The sequence below is a fragment of the Pelobates fuscus genome, chromosome 8, assembly GCF_036172605.1.
Source record: "Pelobates fuscus isolate aPelFus1 chromosome 8, aPelFus1.pri, whole genome shotgun sequence".
NCBI lineage: Eukaryota > Metazoa > Chordata > Amphibia > Anura > Pelobatidae > Pelobates > Pelobates fuscus.
Window position 1 is genome coordinate 153,801,027 of NC_086324.1, and position 19,256 is coordinate 153,820,282.

General features: G+C 41.9%; 1 protein-coding gene across 2 annotated transcripts in view; it reads right to left on the bottom strand.

Annotated features, from left to right (window-relative positions):
• The window catches only part of B9D1 (B9 domain containing 1), a 109,374-nt gene extending 93,195 nt beyond the window's left edge, over positions 1–16,179 (bottom strand). For both annotated transcript variants that reach the window (XM_063430455.1, XM_063430454.1), the window contains exons 1-2: positions 16,036–16,179; positions 12,686–12,754 (exon numbers count right to left, since the gene is read on the bottom strand). In XM_063430455.1, coding sequence (XP_063286525.1) covers positions 12,686–12,754; positions 16,036–16,095 — 129 coding nt within the window. In that variant the 5' untranslated portion in view covers positions 16,096–16,179. The remainder of the gene's footprint in view (positions 1–12,685; positions 12,755–16,035) is intronic.
• Positions 16,180–19,256: the final 3,077 nt, after the last annotated feature.

Genomic DNA, 19,256 nt, shown 5'->3' on the forward strand with positions numbered 1-19,256 from the left:
CAGAAAGGAATCAGAACGAGAAAGGAAAAAATAAGCAGAAAGGAGCAGAAAGGTAAAGGAGCATAAGGAGCCAAATATAGAAGACAGTGTCAGAAGAAAAGAAGACTGTCAAATGAAGGAGAAGAAAAGGAGATTGGAGCAGGAAGCACAGAATGCCGCTGGGTAGGGGTAGGGGTGTTGCTGATTGGCTAGAGCGGTCAGCTGGCACTCTAAGCCAATCAGTAGCTCCCCATTCATAAAAAAGTAAAAAAAAAAAAATTATGAACCGGGAACTAGCAATTGGCTTAGAGCGTCAACTGTCAACTCTAGCCAATCAGCGGCACCCATGCCTGACGTCAATCTGCACTTCCTGACACTCCGTTTCAGATGCCGAATACCACTGAGGGACCTGGAGCTGGAGGAAGCCTTTGGGGTTAAACCATTTGAGAGCGGTTTAACCCCTTAAAGGAAAGAGAGCTTCCTGGCATCATAGCATTTTCATTTAGATGAAGTTGTTATGGTGACCAGAATGTTTGCTTAAAGAAACACTATAGTATCAGGAATACAAACATGTATTCCTGACACCATAGTTGTGAAAACGCTATTCACCTGGCTTTATGTGATAACGACTATGCTCCTCCTCTTCGTGACACTGTCAAAAAAGGGCCAAGCATAGATGTCATTACAATTATGCCCCACCCTGGAAAAATTCCTGCGGACGCCCATGTCCCACAGATACAATCGGACTGAGATCTGGGGAATTTGTAGGTGAGGCAAGATGTTGTTCCTTAAACCATCCCTGAACAATTTTTGTGGAGTGGTTGAGTGCACTATCCTGCTGAGAGAGGCCACGGTCATCAGGGAACACCATTGCCATGAAGGAGTATACGTATCCTGCAACAATCTCTAAGTAGGTGGTACGTGTCAAAGTAATATCCAGAACCCAATGTTTCTCAGAAGAACATTGCCCAGAGCATAACACTGCCTTTTACCCATAGTGCATCCTGCTTACATCTCTTCCCCCGGTAAATTATGCACACAGACCTGGCCATCCACCTGATCTAAAAGAAACACGATTTATCAGATCAGGCAAACTTCTTCCATTGGTCCATGGTCCAGTTCTGATGCTCTCGTCCTTTTTGAAGGTGCTTTCAGCAGTGGACAGGGATCATCAGGAGCACACTGTCCGGTCTGCAGCTATGCAGCAAACTGCAAAGCAGTGTGTTTTCTGACACCTTTCAATCACAACCAGCATTAAGTTTTTCAGCAATTTGAGCTACATTAGCTCTTCTGTGTGAAATGACCAGACTACGGATGCACCAAAATGAAAATTCTGGACTGAAACCGAAAAGTCAGGATGCCCTTGGCCAAAAACTGACTTTTTAATTGTTAGCAACTTACAGTGAATTTCATATTTTAGACTATAATAACTAAACTAGGAAAGAATTGTTTTCAGTTTGGCTAATTTGGCCTAAAATAAGAAAATCTGTTTAATTTCGCTTTTACTTCCTCACAATAGACTGCTAAGTAATAACCCTGAAATTATTAGTAGGTCAAAGAGGTAACTGTTGTAAAACTAATTTTCGACACATTTGGCTTATTTTTGGCCAAAATAGGAAAGGCCCATTTTCGGCCGAAAATTTCGGCAGTCGAAATTTCTGTGCATCCCTAGACCAGACGACCTAACATATGTTCCCCATTTTCGTCAATGAGCCTTGGGCATCCAAGATCCTAATGACGGTTCACTGGTTGTCCTTCCTTAAAGAACTATTGGTAGGTATTAACCACTGTATACCAGGAACAACCCACAAGACTTGCCATTTTCAAGATGGAGGACATCAGCCTGGTGTGCATTCAAGCCAGACAGTCTCACTTCCTTTTCAGGTTGTGTAACGGATCACCTGGCACCCCGACTGGGTACCTCCGTTGAAGGATGCTCCTAGCGCTTCCTGAGGACTCCAAGCACTGCAGCAGACACCATAACCACCGTAGACTCCTCTCCAGAGAGCAAAACAGGAACCAGCTATTCCAAGAGCTTAGCAGTGATTTAGCAAGGGAATATGACAAGCATAGCAATCCCTTGTAGCAGATTCCTTTGCTAAATCACTGCTAAGCTCTTGGAATAGCGTGGAATAGAGTTCCTGCAGGGCCTAGCAGATTTGAACAGAAAGGGAGCTGAGGGTGTCGTCCCTCCTCCCCAGCAGCAGTATGTATCCCAGGGAGCTGAAGTTGTCGTCCTTCCTCCCCAGCGGCAGTGTGTATCCCAGGGAGCTGAAGGTGTCGTCCTTCCTCCCCAGCGGCAGTGTGTCTCCCAGGGAGCTGAAGGTGTTGTTCTTCCTCCCCAGCGGCAGCTTAGTTTACCAAGGGGAGATCCTAAGCCCCCCACCAGCGCACATGGGACCGCGGTCTCTGCGCCCAAACTACTGGGAGTGGAGAGCAGCGTCCTCCCTCCCCAACGGCAGAGTGTCCTACAGGGAGCAGTGACAGTTGGTCTCTCTCCCCAACAACTAAGCCTTTAACCAGGGGACCTGGGGTCTGTACCATCTACTCCCCAACCAGCCCCAGAAATGAGGGACCTCATAGACTGGTCCTGGGAAGACCCACAGATGGCAGGTGGAGATGGGATGGCGGTCTCTCTACCGGCCCTACAGGGATGCTGGGCAGTCGGCCCAGATCCCCAGCGGCAGTGTGAAGTGCAGGGAGTGGAGAGCATCGTATCCCCTCCCCAGCGGCAGTGTACATTGCAGGGAGAAGAGAGCAGCGTCCTCCCTCCCCAGCGGCAGGGGATGTGGGATGTAACCAATAGTTGATTGGTTAATGCCCAATTGTCTGTGGGCATCTCCCTTGCAGGGGAGCACTGCATAAAAGCAGAGTACCTGGCCATTAAACCTGAGTTCTTCTTTACCCTCAATTTGGAGTGCCGTCTCTTATTGGGGGAATCTGCTACAAGGGATTGCTATGCTTGTCATATTCCCTTGCTAACTCACTGCTAAGTTCTTGTAAGCGCTGGTTCCTGTTTTGCTCTCTGGAGGAGTCTACGGAGGTTATGCTGCAGTGCTTGGAGTCCTCAGGAAGTGCTAGGAGCATCCTTCAACGGAGGTACCCAGTCGGGGTGCCAGGCGATCCGTTACAGGTTGTATCTGGCGTTTTTCAGAGAGGGACACGCTCCTGTGTGTCTACACACCTCTGTACAACGCCTCCCACTCTGCTCAGAACTACGGTAAAGAGGCCGCATGGTAAACCCAAGGAGGGGAGGTTATGAAATAAAAATGGAATAGTTCCAAAGCGTATTTGGCACAGACATAAAAGTTTTATACACCTGTTCCAAGCTTAGACCACGCCTGTTATATCTACCTAAACAAAAGCGACTTAGGTGTGAATTCTTGGCGCATCTAATACGTTTATTCCATGTTATTAAGCATGCCATTAGTTTAAATACTGTTACTATCTCGTGTATTAACTCTTAGTTGTTTATCAAACTCGTTCTGTTTTCTTTTTTCTTTGTTTCAACGCACTAAGCACAAAGCCATTTGTCCTCGACTCAATTCTATAAAGCGATGTTTTAGTATGACCTCTACCCCTACCTTTCCCTAAACCACGCTATCAATCGGTGGGCAAAAAGACTGTTCCTTCTAGGTGGTTAGGAAGTATACGATGTAAACCTGCTTGTTTTTTCGCTTAAAAAAAAAAAAAAAAGTGCAATGTTTCTGATGCCATGTAAACATCGGTGAATGCCAATCGATCTGCACCAGCTATTGTGGCAGTGCAAATTGCATGTCTTATCCCTGCACGAACAAAATAAAGAATAAAAAAAAAAAAGGGAATAGTTCCAATTCCAGTTAAGATGGAGCAGGGAACATCATACAAACCAACAAGCATGTGTGTTGGGCCATAAAGACACCTTTGCACAACTCAGTCTCATGTCAACGTCATGCTTGCCACAGTCAGGAGGTATGGGAATTTGACAGGGGTGGACAACCGTAGCATTAAAACTTGTATTTTAAAAGATAAATTATAATGGACTTATCAGCTCAAGGTAAACATCAAGACAATTTGTAGGAGAAATCTGACCCCTACTGGTATATTTTTGAATGCTAAAGTTTTTTTCTTTTTTCTTAAATGACTGCAATTCGAATGACAATGAGATATAATAGATTAAGGTGAGCAAATGTCCCTTTTAACCAAAACATAAAATAATACATCACGTAAAACATCAAATCAACATAAATATATTTTAAGTGATACCAAGTATCAAATACATATATGGTGCAAGAAGCTTCCTTTCCATCTCCCCTCACATAGTGCAGTAGCTATGGGAAAGAATGACAGACAGTTATACAACTGCTACCGGTAAATAATTTTAACAGGCTCTATCGTCACATTCTGTAAGATAGCCTAACAGCAGGCACACACATAAACAGGTGTGAGAGGCTTCACTGCACAAAGTAACATGAAGACAGCCAACAGAATGACGCTTATTATCATTAAATATATGCTTTTACAGTTTGGTCTGAGCAGTGCCACAGTTTTGGGAATATCAATGACTACAGAGTTTACCAGTATATAGTTAATATGCTTATAGTCTGATCTGGAGGAGGGGAAGACTAGTCTTTAGTATGATAGCCAACAGAAAATAATTTAATTTTTCAGCAAAAACAGAATACAAGGGCTTTTGAGAATGGGCAAAAGATCAGAGAAACTCAATAGCTTGCCCTTTAGTTAATCCCCACTCAGATCTCCAATTTGCTTTTGCTCACTTGTGCCATAACAGATAGAATCTATTTCATTTGCATATCAGGATGATCCCATCCATAAGGGCAGTCAGGATCCAAAATGACAGCGAGTTGAATTTTTAACCTTAGTCGGCATGCAAATGAACATCAAAATACCGACAGCGGTCACTTTCTGTTTTTTTAATAAATGCCAATGGATATATCTGTCGGAGAATGGCTAGACTGTCTGGCAGAAAGGCCATGTATACTCAAAAACCCACTTATTTTAATAGTGGTATGAAGAAAACTTCGAACCTGTAAGCTGACAGAATGCAGCGGAAGAAAACCACATTGTGGTCGAAGATAGGGTCTAAAGGTAAGGCCGGAGTCAAATATAATAGGCAGAAAGCTTGTGAGGATGGGGTGATGGGTCTACCATCAACTTGCATGGAGAATGACAGCAGAGGACTAGGTATATAAGGAGAGATAAAAAGTACAATTTCAGAAAGAGGTGGCTTTAGAAAGTTGGAAGACTTACAACTGAGAATGGAAGAGAGGTCGTTAGTGACTCATTCTAGATGGGAGACCGACAGACCGGGAGATCAGAGGTGTATACCTGGGTGTCACCAACATACAGGTGGTTCTAGAATCCAAAGAAGTTATTAAATGTACCAAGGAGGCAAAGGAAGGTATCTTTAGGCATTCCTACCAAGACAGTTCATGGGAAGGAGGTTTTACCAGAAAAGATTATGCTGAAGGAGCTTTGGGAGCGGTATGATGAGAATGTAAGAACACTGACATGGTCATGAAGGATATGGGTTGGAAAGATTTGAGCTTTCTAAATGTTAAATCGTAAGTCCGATAGTGCTGCAGGTTGATCATCATGTGAATTGTAGTTTATATATGGATCGATAGACAAATGTCTCCCACCTTATAATAACTAGCCCTCTTTTATGGATGACAGGCATTCTACTATGTACCAGGTCTTTAAAAGTATGCCAATGTAAAGAAAGAAAATGTACGCTATACAAGTCAGCATGCTCTAGATCAGGGGTAGTCAACCTGGTCCCTACCACCCACTAGTGTTTGGGATTTCGGGTGGGTTCTGCAGAAAACGCTCAGTGGGCTTTGATGGCCGTGGATGGCCTTTTATCTCCCCTGCCGGCCAATGCAGAGCCAGCCTTCCTGTAAGCCCTCTCAGGTTGGTGAGGAATCAAAGACTTCCCTCAACGGCCCGCTGGCACTTAGTTCCAGCAGAGGGAGGGAAGGGCCTGGAAGGCTGCGTGTTCCTCCCGCGAGCAGGTTGGTCCGAGTGTTTCTGTGCGTTCGAAAATGGACAGTAGAGAGTCAGCCTGCAGCCGGAGTAGCTGCAGGCTAATGTGAAAATGCCACCACTGGACCACCAGAGCTTACAACATTATGCCCCCCCTCCCTGGTAAAAGGTAAGAAGAAGGCAGGGAGAAACAGGAAGATAGATTTTCACATATCACCCACCTACACACAGCATAGACCGCACCCTTCACGCACAAACACACACTACAACCCTCACACACACACACAGACCACCCCCTCAAACGCACTTCCCCCTCACACACACCACCCCTCACACAAGCACTGCTCCCTCACACGCACAGCAAAAAAAAAAAGCAGGATCGAAAATAAAAATCAATAAACGTAAGTATGTATTAAAAAGAAAATTAGTTACTGCGGCACTGTTCGGTGGTAAGGAAATGTTACCGTCAAGAAAGGTACAAAAGTGGGTGGTAGGTATTAAAAGGTTGACTAACCATGCTCTAGATTGTAAAGATGCCCTCCAAATATTGTGTTTTTATATAAAATTAGAACAATAACTGGGGGATGATCACAAATTAAAGGAACACTCTAAGCACGATAAACACTATAGTGCGCTGTATTGGATATGGTTCCAGGAGGGCTCTTACTCCCCCCAAACTAAGTAGTAAAACCTTATGCAACCAGTTGGGCAACTTATCTGGGGTCTGTTGAGTGCCGGTCACCACCTCTATTAAAGTCTGAAATTCTTTGCATTGTGCAAAACGCGGAGGTGCAGGGCTTATCTCATTGGCTGAAAGCAATTAGCAGACGCTTTCAGTCTGCACATGCATTAGTTACAGGCTCTGTGTGCCCCACGAAAACCCAGTTAAGTTGTCAAACCAATAGCAAATGAAGATTGCAGTAAGTGTATGAGTGATCTGGGCCACAGATTCCAACCTGTGACATGAGACGGTTTCTTTTCCTTCTATTGTCCAGATCGTTTATGGATTTGTGAAGAAAAGCGAGAGGATTATGAATGAACCTATTGAAATTTTCCAGATTGATGACCATTAGAATCTCAACACTGTCAAATGCCATATAGTGGTTATGGTTCTTAGACTGCTACTTTAATACCAACCAAGAATCACATAAGTGCCACAGCATGCAGAAACACTGTTTCTGTTCATGTGCTTCCCTTCATGGCCACCATCTACTCATTTTCAAATGGATACTTCGAGCAGACATGTCAAAAAAGTATGTTTTTCTAGCTGGTCCATAAACATAACAGTGTATACTCTGATCTCAATTCTTGTAGAACTTGGGATGTGGAAAAAACTGTGCTTCTCCTTTCTTCCTGCCTACCACATGCCCTGTTGATCCCATTCCTTTGCACCTTACTCAATCTCTTATCAGCGGCTGCACCATCCTGGACTAAAATCTTTATTCTCCCTTTCCTCTGGCATTTTCCCCTCGCAATTCAAACACATGGTGATTATCCCCATATTAAAAAAGAGCCTTCTCTTTACCCTGATACTTTGTCTAGATAGAGTCCTATCTCTCTTCTCTTCGCCTCCTTGAAATACTTATTCACACTCTATTAACAGATTATCTGATCTCCGATTCGTTACTTAACCCGGTACAGTCTGGCTTCCTCTCCCAACATTCCACCTTGAGCAAGTGATTAATCACATTGTGATAGCCAAATCCATAGGCTATTACTTACTACTTATTCTTTTTGATCTCTCTGCCGCTTTCAAAGTTGTTGGCCTCGGTAACAGCTATTTCCTGGTTTTCTTCCTACCTCTCCGACTACTACCTCTCTGACTGCTCCTTCAGTGTCTCCTTCTCCGTTTCCTCCTCCCCTTCTGTACCTCGCGCTACTGGAGTTGCTCAAGGTTCTGTACTGGGACCTCTTCTCTTAATTTACTCTGCCTCTCTTGGCGACCCAAAATCATCCTATTGCTTTCAGCATCGCCTGTATGTGATGATACACAAATCTACTTCTCCTCGCCCAATGCTTTTTCCAGTCTGCTGGACATGTCACCCGCTGTCTCTGCTCTATTTCTGACTGGATGATTACACAATTCCTAAAACCTAGACTGTCCAAGAATGAACTCCTTGTCTTTCCTCTTTAAGGTCAACACTATCCTGTTGTCTTGGTGTGCTCTTTGACTCCAACCTATCCTTTACATAAAATCTATCACTAAATTCTGTCGCTTTCATTTTAAAAGCAATCTCTCGTAATCACCACTTTTTCACTCAAGATGCAACTAAAACACTTGTCCATGTTTTTGTTTCCTGCCTTGATTATTATAACCCTGTGCTTGTCATACTGAAAATTGCCCAGGTTGTCCCTCTGCAGTCCATAATGAATGCTTCTGCTGGACTCATCTACTTTATGCCCAGCAACTCTTATACTTCACCCGATAACTGTGCCTCTGCTCACATCTCCTCCCTTATTAACAAGTATATTCCACCCGGGCCTCTTTGCTCCGCTGACAACCTATTACTGGCCTGGTCTCGCACCTGCACCCCAGATTCTCGCTTGCAAGACTTCAGAATCGTCACCCCATTATTGAATGTCTTCGCGTGATTCATCTGGCTCCCTGTCTCAGCATTCCTTCAAATAAAACCTTAAAACACAGAAGCCTACCAGCTCTCCCCTTAACTCCTCACCCCCTACAGCCATCCTCTGCCGTCTCCCTTCTCCCTAAAACCCGTCTCATCCTCAGGTACATTCAGATCACACGACTCCCCCACTTCACTTTGTGTATTTGTCTCTCATCGCTTTAGAGTGTAAGCTCTTTGGGCAGGACTGTTTTCACCTACTGTTCCTATCTATAATACATGTCTTGCTAGAATTAAAGGTTTGTCTTGTTTACCTATTGTACAGTGCTATGAAATACATTGGCGCTATATAAATAATTGTAATCGTAACTTTATAAGTCTGTAGACAATGAACTGTGTGATGGTGTCAAGTCAGCATGGACCAAAATCCCTCATTAATATTCCCAGCATCTTTTGTAATATATGCCACAATGAGTCATAACCCAGTTATAGATAGTTGTACTTAATAAAGTGTCCTCTTTGTGTACATCTTATGTCATGGTGAGATTTGGATTTTGATTAATGGCACTGTCAACTAGTTTGAGTGGTTATTCTCACATCTTCTCTTTGCTATCCAAACAAATTAAGTCCATTTGGCTTAAACAGGTCTCCCACTTATAAAAGGATTTAGATTATGTAATAATTCACTTGTAAATTACATGCAGGAAGAAAAACTCCAGGAGAGGACTAAATCTCCCTGGAAATATTGAATAGTAATTTCAGAATCATTTTAAAGTCTTATTATTATTTCTTTGTGCATAATCCCTTCTAGTGTGAGCTGAAGATTTTATGCAGATTATGTTCTTCCTTACTATTCATCGAAGCACGCAAAGAGTATTCAGGGAATATAAAAAGCTAGAATAGCGTTGCACCCCATTATCAAATCTTTATTCAAAAAACTGACAAACAGGCACACAAAAATAAATAGAATGAAAAGGTGCTCAACAACCTGTATGCAGACAATAGAGTGATGGGGAGACCAGGTGGTTTCCCTGCTCTCTGTCTCAGCAACTACAGAGCATATGTTGTAGTGACTGTGATGTTTCTCTGGCGAACGCATGTAGCCTATTGCTACCATAATACAAAAAAACTATCCTAACACTCAAAGTTTGAATCATGGTGATGCTGGGATTGGTGGGCAGAAGGTGAATATTTACATAACACTTAAGTTATAAAATATATAATCCTGTCATGACAGTTTTACTTTAACTTCTTTGTGATGGCAGATATACAGGATACGGTAGCCATTTACATCCTCAGTCATGAAATGGTTAATGAAATGTCCCAGTTTTTGTTTTTTTATTCCTTTTTCTTGCACTACATGAAGTGGCCATAGGAGGCACCAAAGTGTAAAAAATATTTTAATATTTAGATTATTATTTATAACACACCACTGCACAATAAGTGGATTAACAAACAAGGAGTCACAGAAAGACAAGTCGGATGAACAGGAATAGAAGATGGTGAAAGGCGGGCCTGCTGAAACGCTACATTCTAGAACAGGAAAAGGCAACCTTTGGCACTCCAGATGTTTTGGACTACACCTCCCATGATCCTTTGCCAGCATTATGAGTGTAAGAGCATTATGGGAGATGTAGTCCACAACATCTGGAGTGCCGAAGGTTGCCTATCCCTGTTCTAGAACATTCTAAAGGAGTATAACTAAACAAAAGATAAAGATGTTTCCTGTAGGCTGTAGATTTGTAAAGATCAATGTCATTTATGATTTACTGATCTGGTCAGACTATGTAGAAATAGGATAGTTTATGTGTGTGTGAAGCAGTTATAAATCGATTACATTTCTAGATGTGAAAACTGTGCAGGTGCTCCCCATATCCAAATATAAAAACCAAATACAAAAAGTGAAATCAACTTCATCTAAGATGTAGTCAAAAATACCACACAAATTAACCTACAGGGTAAAAACCACGATAAAGGACATCACTATCACTTACAGGAAACTCAAGACTTTGCAAGACTCATCAGTGAAATAGGTGATGAGTACAGCTGTCAACAGGCCTCTGTGAACAGCAGGCTGTGTGGGTCATTAACACCTGTGAGGGTGTCAGTAGGTCCCCTGCAGGTAGGTGCAACTCCATGATGGAGATTCATCTTTGATCTCTAGCACTGATCAATGGCTGGTAGAAAGCCAGAAAGTCCTTGCTGAGATCATATAATATGGCTGCTCCGCCTACTTCTGGCCCCTATGGCAGCAAAGTAATCATATAGGAAGCATCAAGATCCTTTTATATGGACATTCTGTCCCTCATCACCCCTTGCATAAAAGCCAGTGTGTGGTCATTAAAATCAGATCATCTTGAACCTTTCTTGAAGCCTTGGCTCATGTTTGGGGGAAGGGATACCTACACTCTGGGGATTGCTATAATCACTTACTCCCCAGAGTAAGCTCTTGCAATAGCTTGATTTGTTCCTGCTACGCTCTCTGGATTTAGGAGAGGTTCACCCACTGTGAGCTGGATCCTGGTCGTGGACCCAGGGTGGGTGGAGACGGCGAGACCCCGGTGCAGCTGTATCGCTGGAAGTGGGGTCTGCAGTGCTGATGGTGTCGGTTGGAGTGCTTGGAGTCCTCAGCAAGCACTAGGCGCATCGATTGGCGGAGGTACTCAGTCAGAGTGCCAGCGATCCGTCACACTACCTTTTGCCCCGGTCACATCCTACCAAATGCAGTGTCCCTGCTACCTCCCTCCCCCCTCTGCCATGTCCCAGTTTCTGCATGTCTTAATTTCTCTATTTCTTTGTCCTATTAACAGTTCTGCTCTGTTGTATTGGTTGTTATGTTGACTGCCTTGCTTTAAGTGGACATCCAGGTATTCCCATAATTGTCGGCTGACACCCTGAAGCAAAACTGCTCTTGAATCGAATTACATTATCCCTGCATGGTTGTGATGTGCGTTCACTCAGCAATCATTAGCAAACTTGATACAGATGCCTCAGAACACAGAGGCCTTTAACACACTTATAGAAATGTAAAAGTCGCTCAGTTATAGGTAGGATTAGGCAATAATGCTGGACACAAATGCAGAAAGATAAGTCCTGCGCTCTCTCGCATCACTGGGCGGCTGCAAATGACTACAGTACACATCAGCCCCAATATATAGTAAAAAACTAAGATAAACAAGTTACCTGCGCTCTCTCCTTAATCCCTATGTATTTTTAAACAAATGGAGGTTTTTTAGTTACCTCCAATGGCCATGAGAGGATGAGCCCACCTGCCAACGTCAAGGCAGACCCCCCCTAGGTGGGTCCTAACTCTAACCATTCACCTTGCTTCCTTGAGCCTCTGGCAAAAATCTCTACTGAGACAGAAAGGGGGAATAAGTTACATCTGATTTATAGTGAAAATATTTTTTTTTTCCATGCAGGTTGTGTAGGTCACTGCGAGGGACTGAATGGGTTAAAACACCCTGACGCCAGCCAGCAGGGGAGACCTAATTAATCAATGCTTTCCTATGGGGAAAAATCTGACACTGGAGGTCCGCATGCAGAGCATGAGGACGTCCAGCGTCAAATAACGGACCATAGGGCTGTTTAGATTCTGGAAGCCCTATAGTGGCTGTCTGGTAGACAGCCACTGAGGGCAGACTTAGAGCTGCAATATAAACATTGCAGTTCTCTGGAACTGCAATGTTTACATTGCAGCCTTAGGTGGCAAGGGGACACAGCACCCAGACCACTTTAATTAGCAGATGTGGCCTGGGTGCCTACAGTGTCCCTTTAAGCCAAGTTATTTTGGTGACTATTGTGTCCTTTTAAATGCCATGTTATACATATAGTATTTGTGGATAAATATTAAATACCAACGTAAATTTTGCAGTCAAGGAAAGGAAAGGCCCTGTTTTAGACAAATTTGCATTGTATGCCAGACTGTGCCTTGAAAGCCCAGTATATGATTAAATTAAAAAAAATAAAACATAAGAAAATAACAATGTAATCATTTTGCTAACGGATTATTCAAGAAAAACTCGAAGTGTCTGTACATTTCGACCTGCAGATTCAAGTTTGACTTTCTATTTCACAATGCATGCATCATTGAAAAACAAACAGCAATTAATAAACTATACGGGTATTCCAAAAGGTAAGAATAGAGAACTCACCAAGGTCGGGGCCCAGTCATGTCCGTACACAAAACAGTACTTGCAGTAAAGCTCATCGAATTCAGGAAACTTAAGAGGGGGAAAAAAATGCACAATTACGGTATATATATATTAACACACATAATTCAGAACCATATATATGCTAGACTGGGCCATATTCAAAAGTAAGCAATACACATTTTAGAATTGGATTCTAAATGTGTAATCAGAAACAGCATCAAATTGGATAGCTCTGTACACCAAAGAAAATAAATAAAAGTGGCATTCTTACAGGCTTATTCTCTAAAGTAAAAATTCAAAGTGAATTTCAAATTTAAGGTCAAAATAGCTTAACGAGAACAATTCTCTAATACATGTATGCTTTCAGTTTGGTTGTGTTGGCCTTAAATGCGAAATGTACTTTGAATTCACCTGGAAATCTCACTTTAGTGAATAAACCTATAAAATAGGAATTAGGGATAGGCCGATAATCGGTTCAGCTGATATTAACAGCCGATATTCCGGATTTTGGCAAATATCATATCGGCCACTATTGATACTGCCGATAATGTGAGAGGCGACGGTGGCCCAGAGGCGGCCGTCTTAGGGTGCACCGGCTGTGGGTCGCAAGAATCGAGTGACCGGCAGGAAGGAAGCGCACAGCACTCTCCCCTACCAGTTACTCAGTGTAGCATGGTTGAGCAGAGCGGACAGCAGTACATGAGCTTCAGTTTCCTGTAGCCGGCCAAACTGACAGGAAGTGCTCACTTAGAGAGCACTTTCTGTCAGTCCGGCTGGGTACAGGACACTGAAGCTCCTTTACCGCGGTCTGCTGTGCTCGGCCACGCTACAAAAGAGATAATAAGCACACCAGGGAGGGGATAGGAAAACTTAGGAGAGGACAGGGAGGGGGAGAGGGTAGGGGAGAGAACAACTAAGGGACAGGGAGGGGAGATGAGGGGAACGGAACATTAAGGAACAGGGAAGGGAGGGGAGCAGTACACTAAGGGACAGGGAAGGGAGGGGAGCAGTACACTAAGGGACAGGGAAGGGAGGGGAGCAGTACACTAAGGGACAGGGAAGGGAGGGGAGCAGTACACTAAGGGACAGGGAAGGGAGGGGAGCAGTACACTAAGGGACAGGGAAGGGAGGGGAGCAGTACACTAAGGGACAGGGAAGGGAGGGGAGCAGTACACTAAGGGACAGGGAAGGAAGGGGAGAGGTAAACTAAGGGACAGGGAAGGAAAGGGAAGGGAGAGGAGCACTAAATATTCGTAAAAACAAAACAGACTGACTGGCATGTATATTTTGTACATTTACCACTTAATAAAAAAAAAAGATTTGCTACAAAAAATATTAAATAAACATGTTCAGTAAACAGTAGATTTGTGTAGAAACTGTTTCTTTTTTTAAAACGGTAAATGTACAGAATATCGGTATTGGTAAGTTATCGGCTATCCGCCTAAAAGTTCACAGATTTCAACACTGAATAATTCAATTATATGAGAAATGTTGTTGATTTGTATATACAGGAGAAGGGTATATACAATGGATTCCAATATCGGTGGATCCCTAATAGAAATCCATCGTCCTGCAACATCTGTGAAGAGAGGTCGGAAGGAAGACACTCAGGGGACATACTTAAGTGTAAAACGGTTTGTCTCTTAACATGGGGCTGGCACCATAGTCACTACAGCACACGGTAGAGGTTATGGAGCTAAGAGTGCCCCTTTGAAAGCAATAACACACAAAAGCAACATCCTGTAACACTCAACACATCACAGATAGTATTCTGATTGGTAATTATTCACGCTGTTTGGTTGAGTGGCATACATTGTATGCTATTATTTCCAGTTTCTCCTTTAAACGTTTAAAGCAATACAACTTATCATAGTGGTTATGAGCAGACTTGGGATGATGTCCTCCATTTTTGTTTTTGTTTTTTTAAATAGGGTGAAACAGAAAACACAACATTTCTCATCAAAATCCTCATGATCTTTACCAACACATAGGCTTGCAAAACATTGTGTGTGTTGAACTTCTGCAACATCTTACATCTAAATGTTTGTTTATTCTAAACGAATGTAAAGTATAGAAAACAACTGCCTAAAGGGACACTAAACTTCCCAAATGCAAAAAAAATAATGCTAATCTTGGCAATGGTGGACTACAACTCACATGATAATTAACCAAACGACTCGCTCAGCAGCATGACTCGATTACAGATATTGTGGACGACATTTCCCATAATGCACAGCCATAATGATGCCAAAGCATCAGAGGAGATGTAGTCCACAATATATGTAGTGTCTATAGTTGCCTAAGCTTGCAGATCATCCCTACTACCTACCAATAGAACCCTGACCACCACCACAGCACACAGAAGCTAGACCCTCCTTGTATTCAGTTAAACTACTTTCCAAACGGATGGACAGTACATGAATAGCTCTGCCGTGTAGTAAGTTGAATTCACATACTGCAGACAGGAAATCAAGGGAATCCTGCAGCATATGAATTCTACATACAGCAGGCCGGAAATCAAGGTATTAAGCACTGAGGAATCCTGCAGCATGGGAATTCTACATACAGCAGACAGGAAAATCAAGGTATTAATCAATGAGGAATCCTGCAGCATGTGAATTCTACATACAGCAGGCAGGAAATCAAGGTATTAAGCACTGAGGAATCCCGCAGCATGGGGATTCTACATACAGAAGACAGGAAATCAAGGTATTAAGCACTGAGGAATCCTGCAGCATATGAATTATACATACAGCAGACAGGAAATCAAGGTATTGAGCACTGAGGAATCCTGCAGCATGTGAATTATACATACAGCAGACAGGAAATCAAGGTATTAAGCACTGAGGAATCCCGCAGCATGTGAATTCTACATACAGCACGCAGGAAATCAAGGTATTAAGCACTGATAAATCCCACAGCATGTGAATTCTACATACAGCAGGCAAGAAATCAAGGTATTAAAGCACTGAGGAATCCTGCAGCATGTGAATTATACATACAGCAGGCAAGAAATCAAGGTATTAAGCACTGATGAATCCTGCAGCATTGAATTCTACATACAGCAGAGCAGCAGTGTGCATTTGCTCTCATCAATAATATTAAATAATGTGCCCAGAAAAAAATATGGTTGGCCTATCTATGTATGTATGTATGTATGTATGTATGTATGTATGTATGTATGTATGTATGTATATATAAATTTTTTTTTTTTTGCTCCCGTGCCTTGCATTGAGTAAGCACACTGTCTGGTGATATTGCCCAGGACCTCTGTTCCCCGGTCCAGCCCCACTGTAATGACTACTAAGGGGCTACTCGAGCTCAGGCCTCAGTCGGTAACTAGGCCTTACCTCCGCGCTCTCTATCTGCCCGTTAACGTTCAGCAGGAAGATGCTGGGGGTGGAAGCCATCCTGGATACCGGGACCGACCGTTCGCCGAGCTATTAGAGGATCGATCTAGGCGCCGAGATCAGGCGGGGACAGTGAAACAGGGAGAGCGGTTGCTAGGGGACGCTTGGCCCATAGCAACCAACTACGGCAAGCGGGGAGGACAAACTTCCTGCTCTGGAAGGCTTTGCCCAAACAGCAGTCTTTGTTGGCCAATTCTCATTTAATAATATTATACTTATTGTTATAATCACCATAATATAATAATTGCAATTAACATTTGCTTATTATGGCCTACAGCAATTATCATTATTACTTAATCATTTAAGAGAGAAAATCCTATTGAAATGAAGGGAAAACAATCTTACAATTATCCAGTAGATGTCACCATTTCCTTAAAAATTCTCAAAGTATATTTTCAGTTTGTCTAATGTAGATGAGGTCCTGCAAGCTAAGGTAAACCTCAGTCACTATGGAATGTGCTGGAGTTCCTGGAGCTTGGAAATTCAGGGAAACTGGACCTCAACAAGCAGCTGTTTTGCATGCATACCTCCCAAGTGTCCCTATTTAGGAGGGAGAGTCCCTATTATGGACCCAATCCCCCTGCCCCTCTTTTCTATCCTAATATCCTTGTTTTCATATTGTTGGTGTGTGAATGTATAACAGAGCTCCACAGGAATAATATTCATGGTAATGTGTGTCTTTAAACGGAAATTAATGTGTTTTAGAAATCAGTCTGTGTAAATAAGATATTTTTTTCCTGTTCTAAATTACATTTTAATTGAATAAATTATTAGTATGTCACCTAAAATTTCTCAGAGCAGCCCCATCCCGGCCACACCACCACTCGCACCCCTAAAATCTAAATCTCTGTTTTTGTACATTTGAAAAATTGGGAGGTAGTGGATAAGAATCTCGAAAAATGAGGTAACCGATGTCTCGCAATAGCAGACCTCTGGATGTACTCATCTAGAAAACACTCCGTATTTGTCAGGAAAGCCACATGCCCTGCACAATATTGGATTTTAATGTTTATTTCAAGTTTCCATATTTGTTAATTTATTTAATTATTTATTTCTATTGTTGTTTCAATCTTTACTTCAGCACTGCTGCTGGTCACATACTTTGGACCCCTTATTACACCAGATTGTTATGAAAGTATATAAACTTACTATTTGTTCTTTAGGGGTATATTTTCACCTATTTGTGCAGGAACACATGTTTAAAAGCTAAGCTGGCACATCCAAAAAGTATTTAAGCTCTACCACATTATGGCAAGTGCTATTGCCCGTACCTTTTTAAATATTTATTTAAGGTGTCCGGCTAGGAACATATATTATCATCAAGTTTGCTATTCCTTATGTAAAAACAATCCTTTATTCCCCATATTAGGATGGCACGTTGTCTATCCCAAGCATTCTAAACTCTTGCTTTGTGTAACGATGCTCCTTGCATTGAGTGACCCTTAAACTCTTATTTACTCTGCTTATTTTACAGACAATCCATTCAGCAAGCCATATGCCGTGGAAAATATTAAAGGACAACTGATACCTCAAAAGTAGTTTCAATATAATAATATTTTCATCAAGTCGTGAAAGAAAATATTTTTTAAACCTAAGTATATGTAAAAAAAATATCGAAAAACTCGTCCGTACTTCTAGTATATGACCGGATCCTTCAGCCATGTACAAACACCTTGGGTCACACAGTGTGGGATATCTATCGTAATAAACAGTATAAGGGTTTCTTTTTTGCACTGTATTCCTTTAAGGTAAAATCGGAGTAATTATAGCTGTTAGGTGGATCTGTCCATTTTGGATACAATCAGTCTGCCTTTGCTAAAGTTGGATACAGGAATCCTAAAATAAGACTGTTAATATTCTTCCTACAAGTTGCAACATTCTATATTATCTTACCATTTGATGATGAAAGTATTCTACTATAAGACTACTGTATCATTTTATGCAATTACATGAAACGTTATTTATAAAAAAATTAAAAAAATGTATATTTGCTTATTGCACTTGATCTAACTTTTGTTTTGGGATTTGAGTGCTATTTTTTAATTGTTGTTTAACAGTGACGTAAATTTATTTAGCCTTGAATGTAGAGGGGTTGCCTCTGACCATTGGGAATGTTTAGTGCATCTATTTATGTTGCTTAACCACTTAAGGACCAAACTTCTGGAATAAAAGGGAATCATGACATGTCATGTGTCCTTAAGGGGTTAAAGGAACACTGCAAATGTGTATTTCTAACACTATAGTGCCCTAGTAATCATTTATGTAATCACACTCCCGAGACTTAAAAAGCCATTTTAATTACTTTTTAGTCCACACCTCGGTGCTCTCTAAACAGCTGGCTCGGCTCCTTGGCTGACATCATCAATCTTAATGATCTCAGCCATTCCAATACCTTTCCATTGGGAGGCTAGTGCGCATGCACAACTAAACGTCACACTGCGCCAATCATATGGTCTGTATGAGACTCTCTGACCTTAACTCAGCTATATCTGCAGAAGCGGCTCTAATGTACGTCAGTGTGGCAGCCAATAGAGGCATCTAAATCCTGCAATGTAAACATTTGTCTTTCTGCAGAGTTGCAACGTTTTCCATTGCAGGGTTAAAACGAGGAGGACATTGCTCCTGAATAACTTGTTTGAGATAAAGTGGTCTCAGTGCCTATAGTGTCCCTTTAAGCGCTGCCAGTTTTTTTTTTCATTTAATATTTTTCAAGATGTTTATATCAAGCTTGGTTTTTTATGTAATATTTTCCATGAACCCGCAGCTATGGCCTTCTAAGTGTTCATATTTTTTTTTTTTAGTGAGTTATTTAATTTTTAATGACTTCTCTGGAGTCTGGCGCAAACTCCTGTGTTTGAACATTTCCAGACTTGGAAGATATGATGTCACTCCAAAATCTAGAACCTAAAAATAAAAGCAGGCAAACATTATTAGGTATACAATAATTTTGTTTATATTTCAATTATCCGAGATAGCTTTGTTTTATTTTCAGGAGGGTATGAATCTCTTAGGTCACGGTATAAACAGATTCTCTTTATCTGAGGGAAAGATCTGACCGGAGCCTTTGAATGTATCTGTTCCATCAATAAAATTCTAGTTTGTACATTTCAGTGAAGGACCAGAATAATGGACAACAGTGAAACAAGAAGAGAGATGTTCTG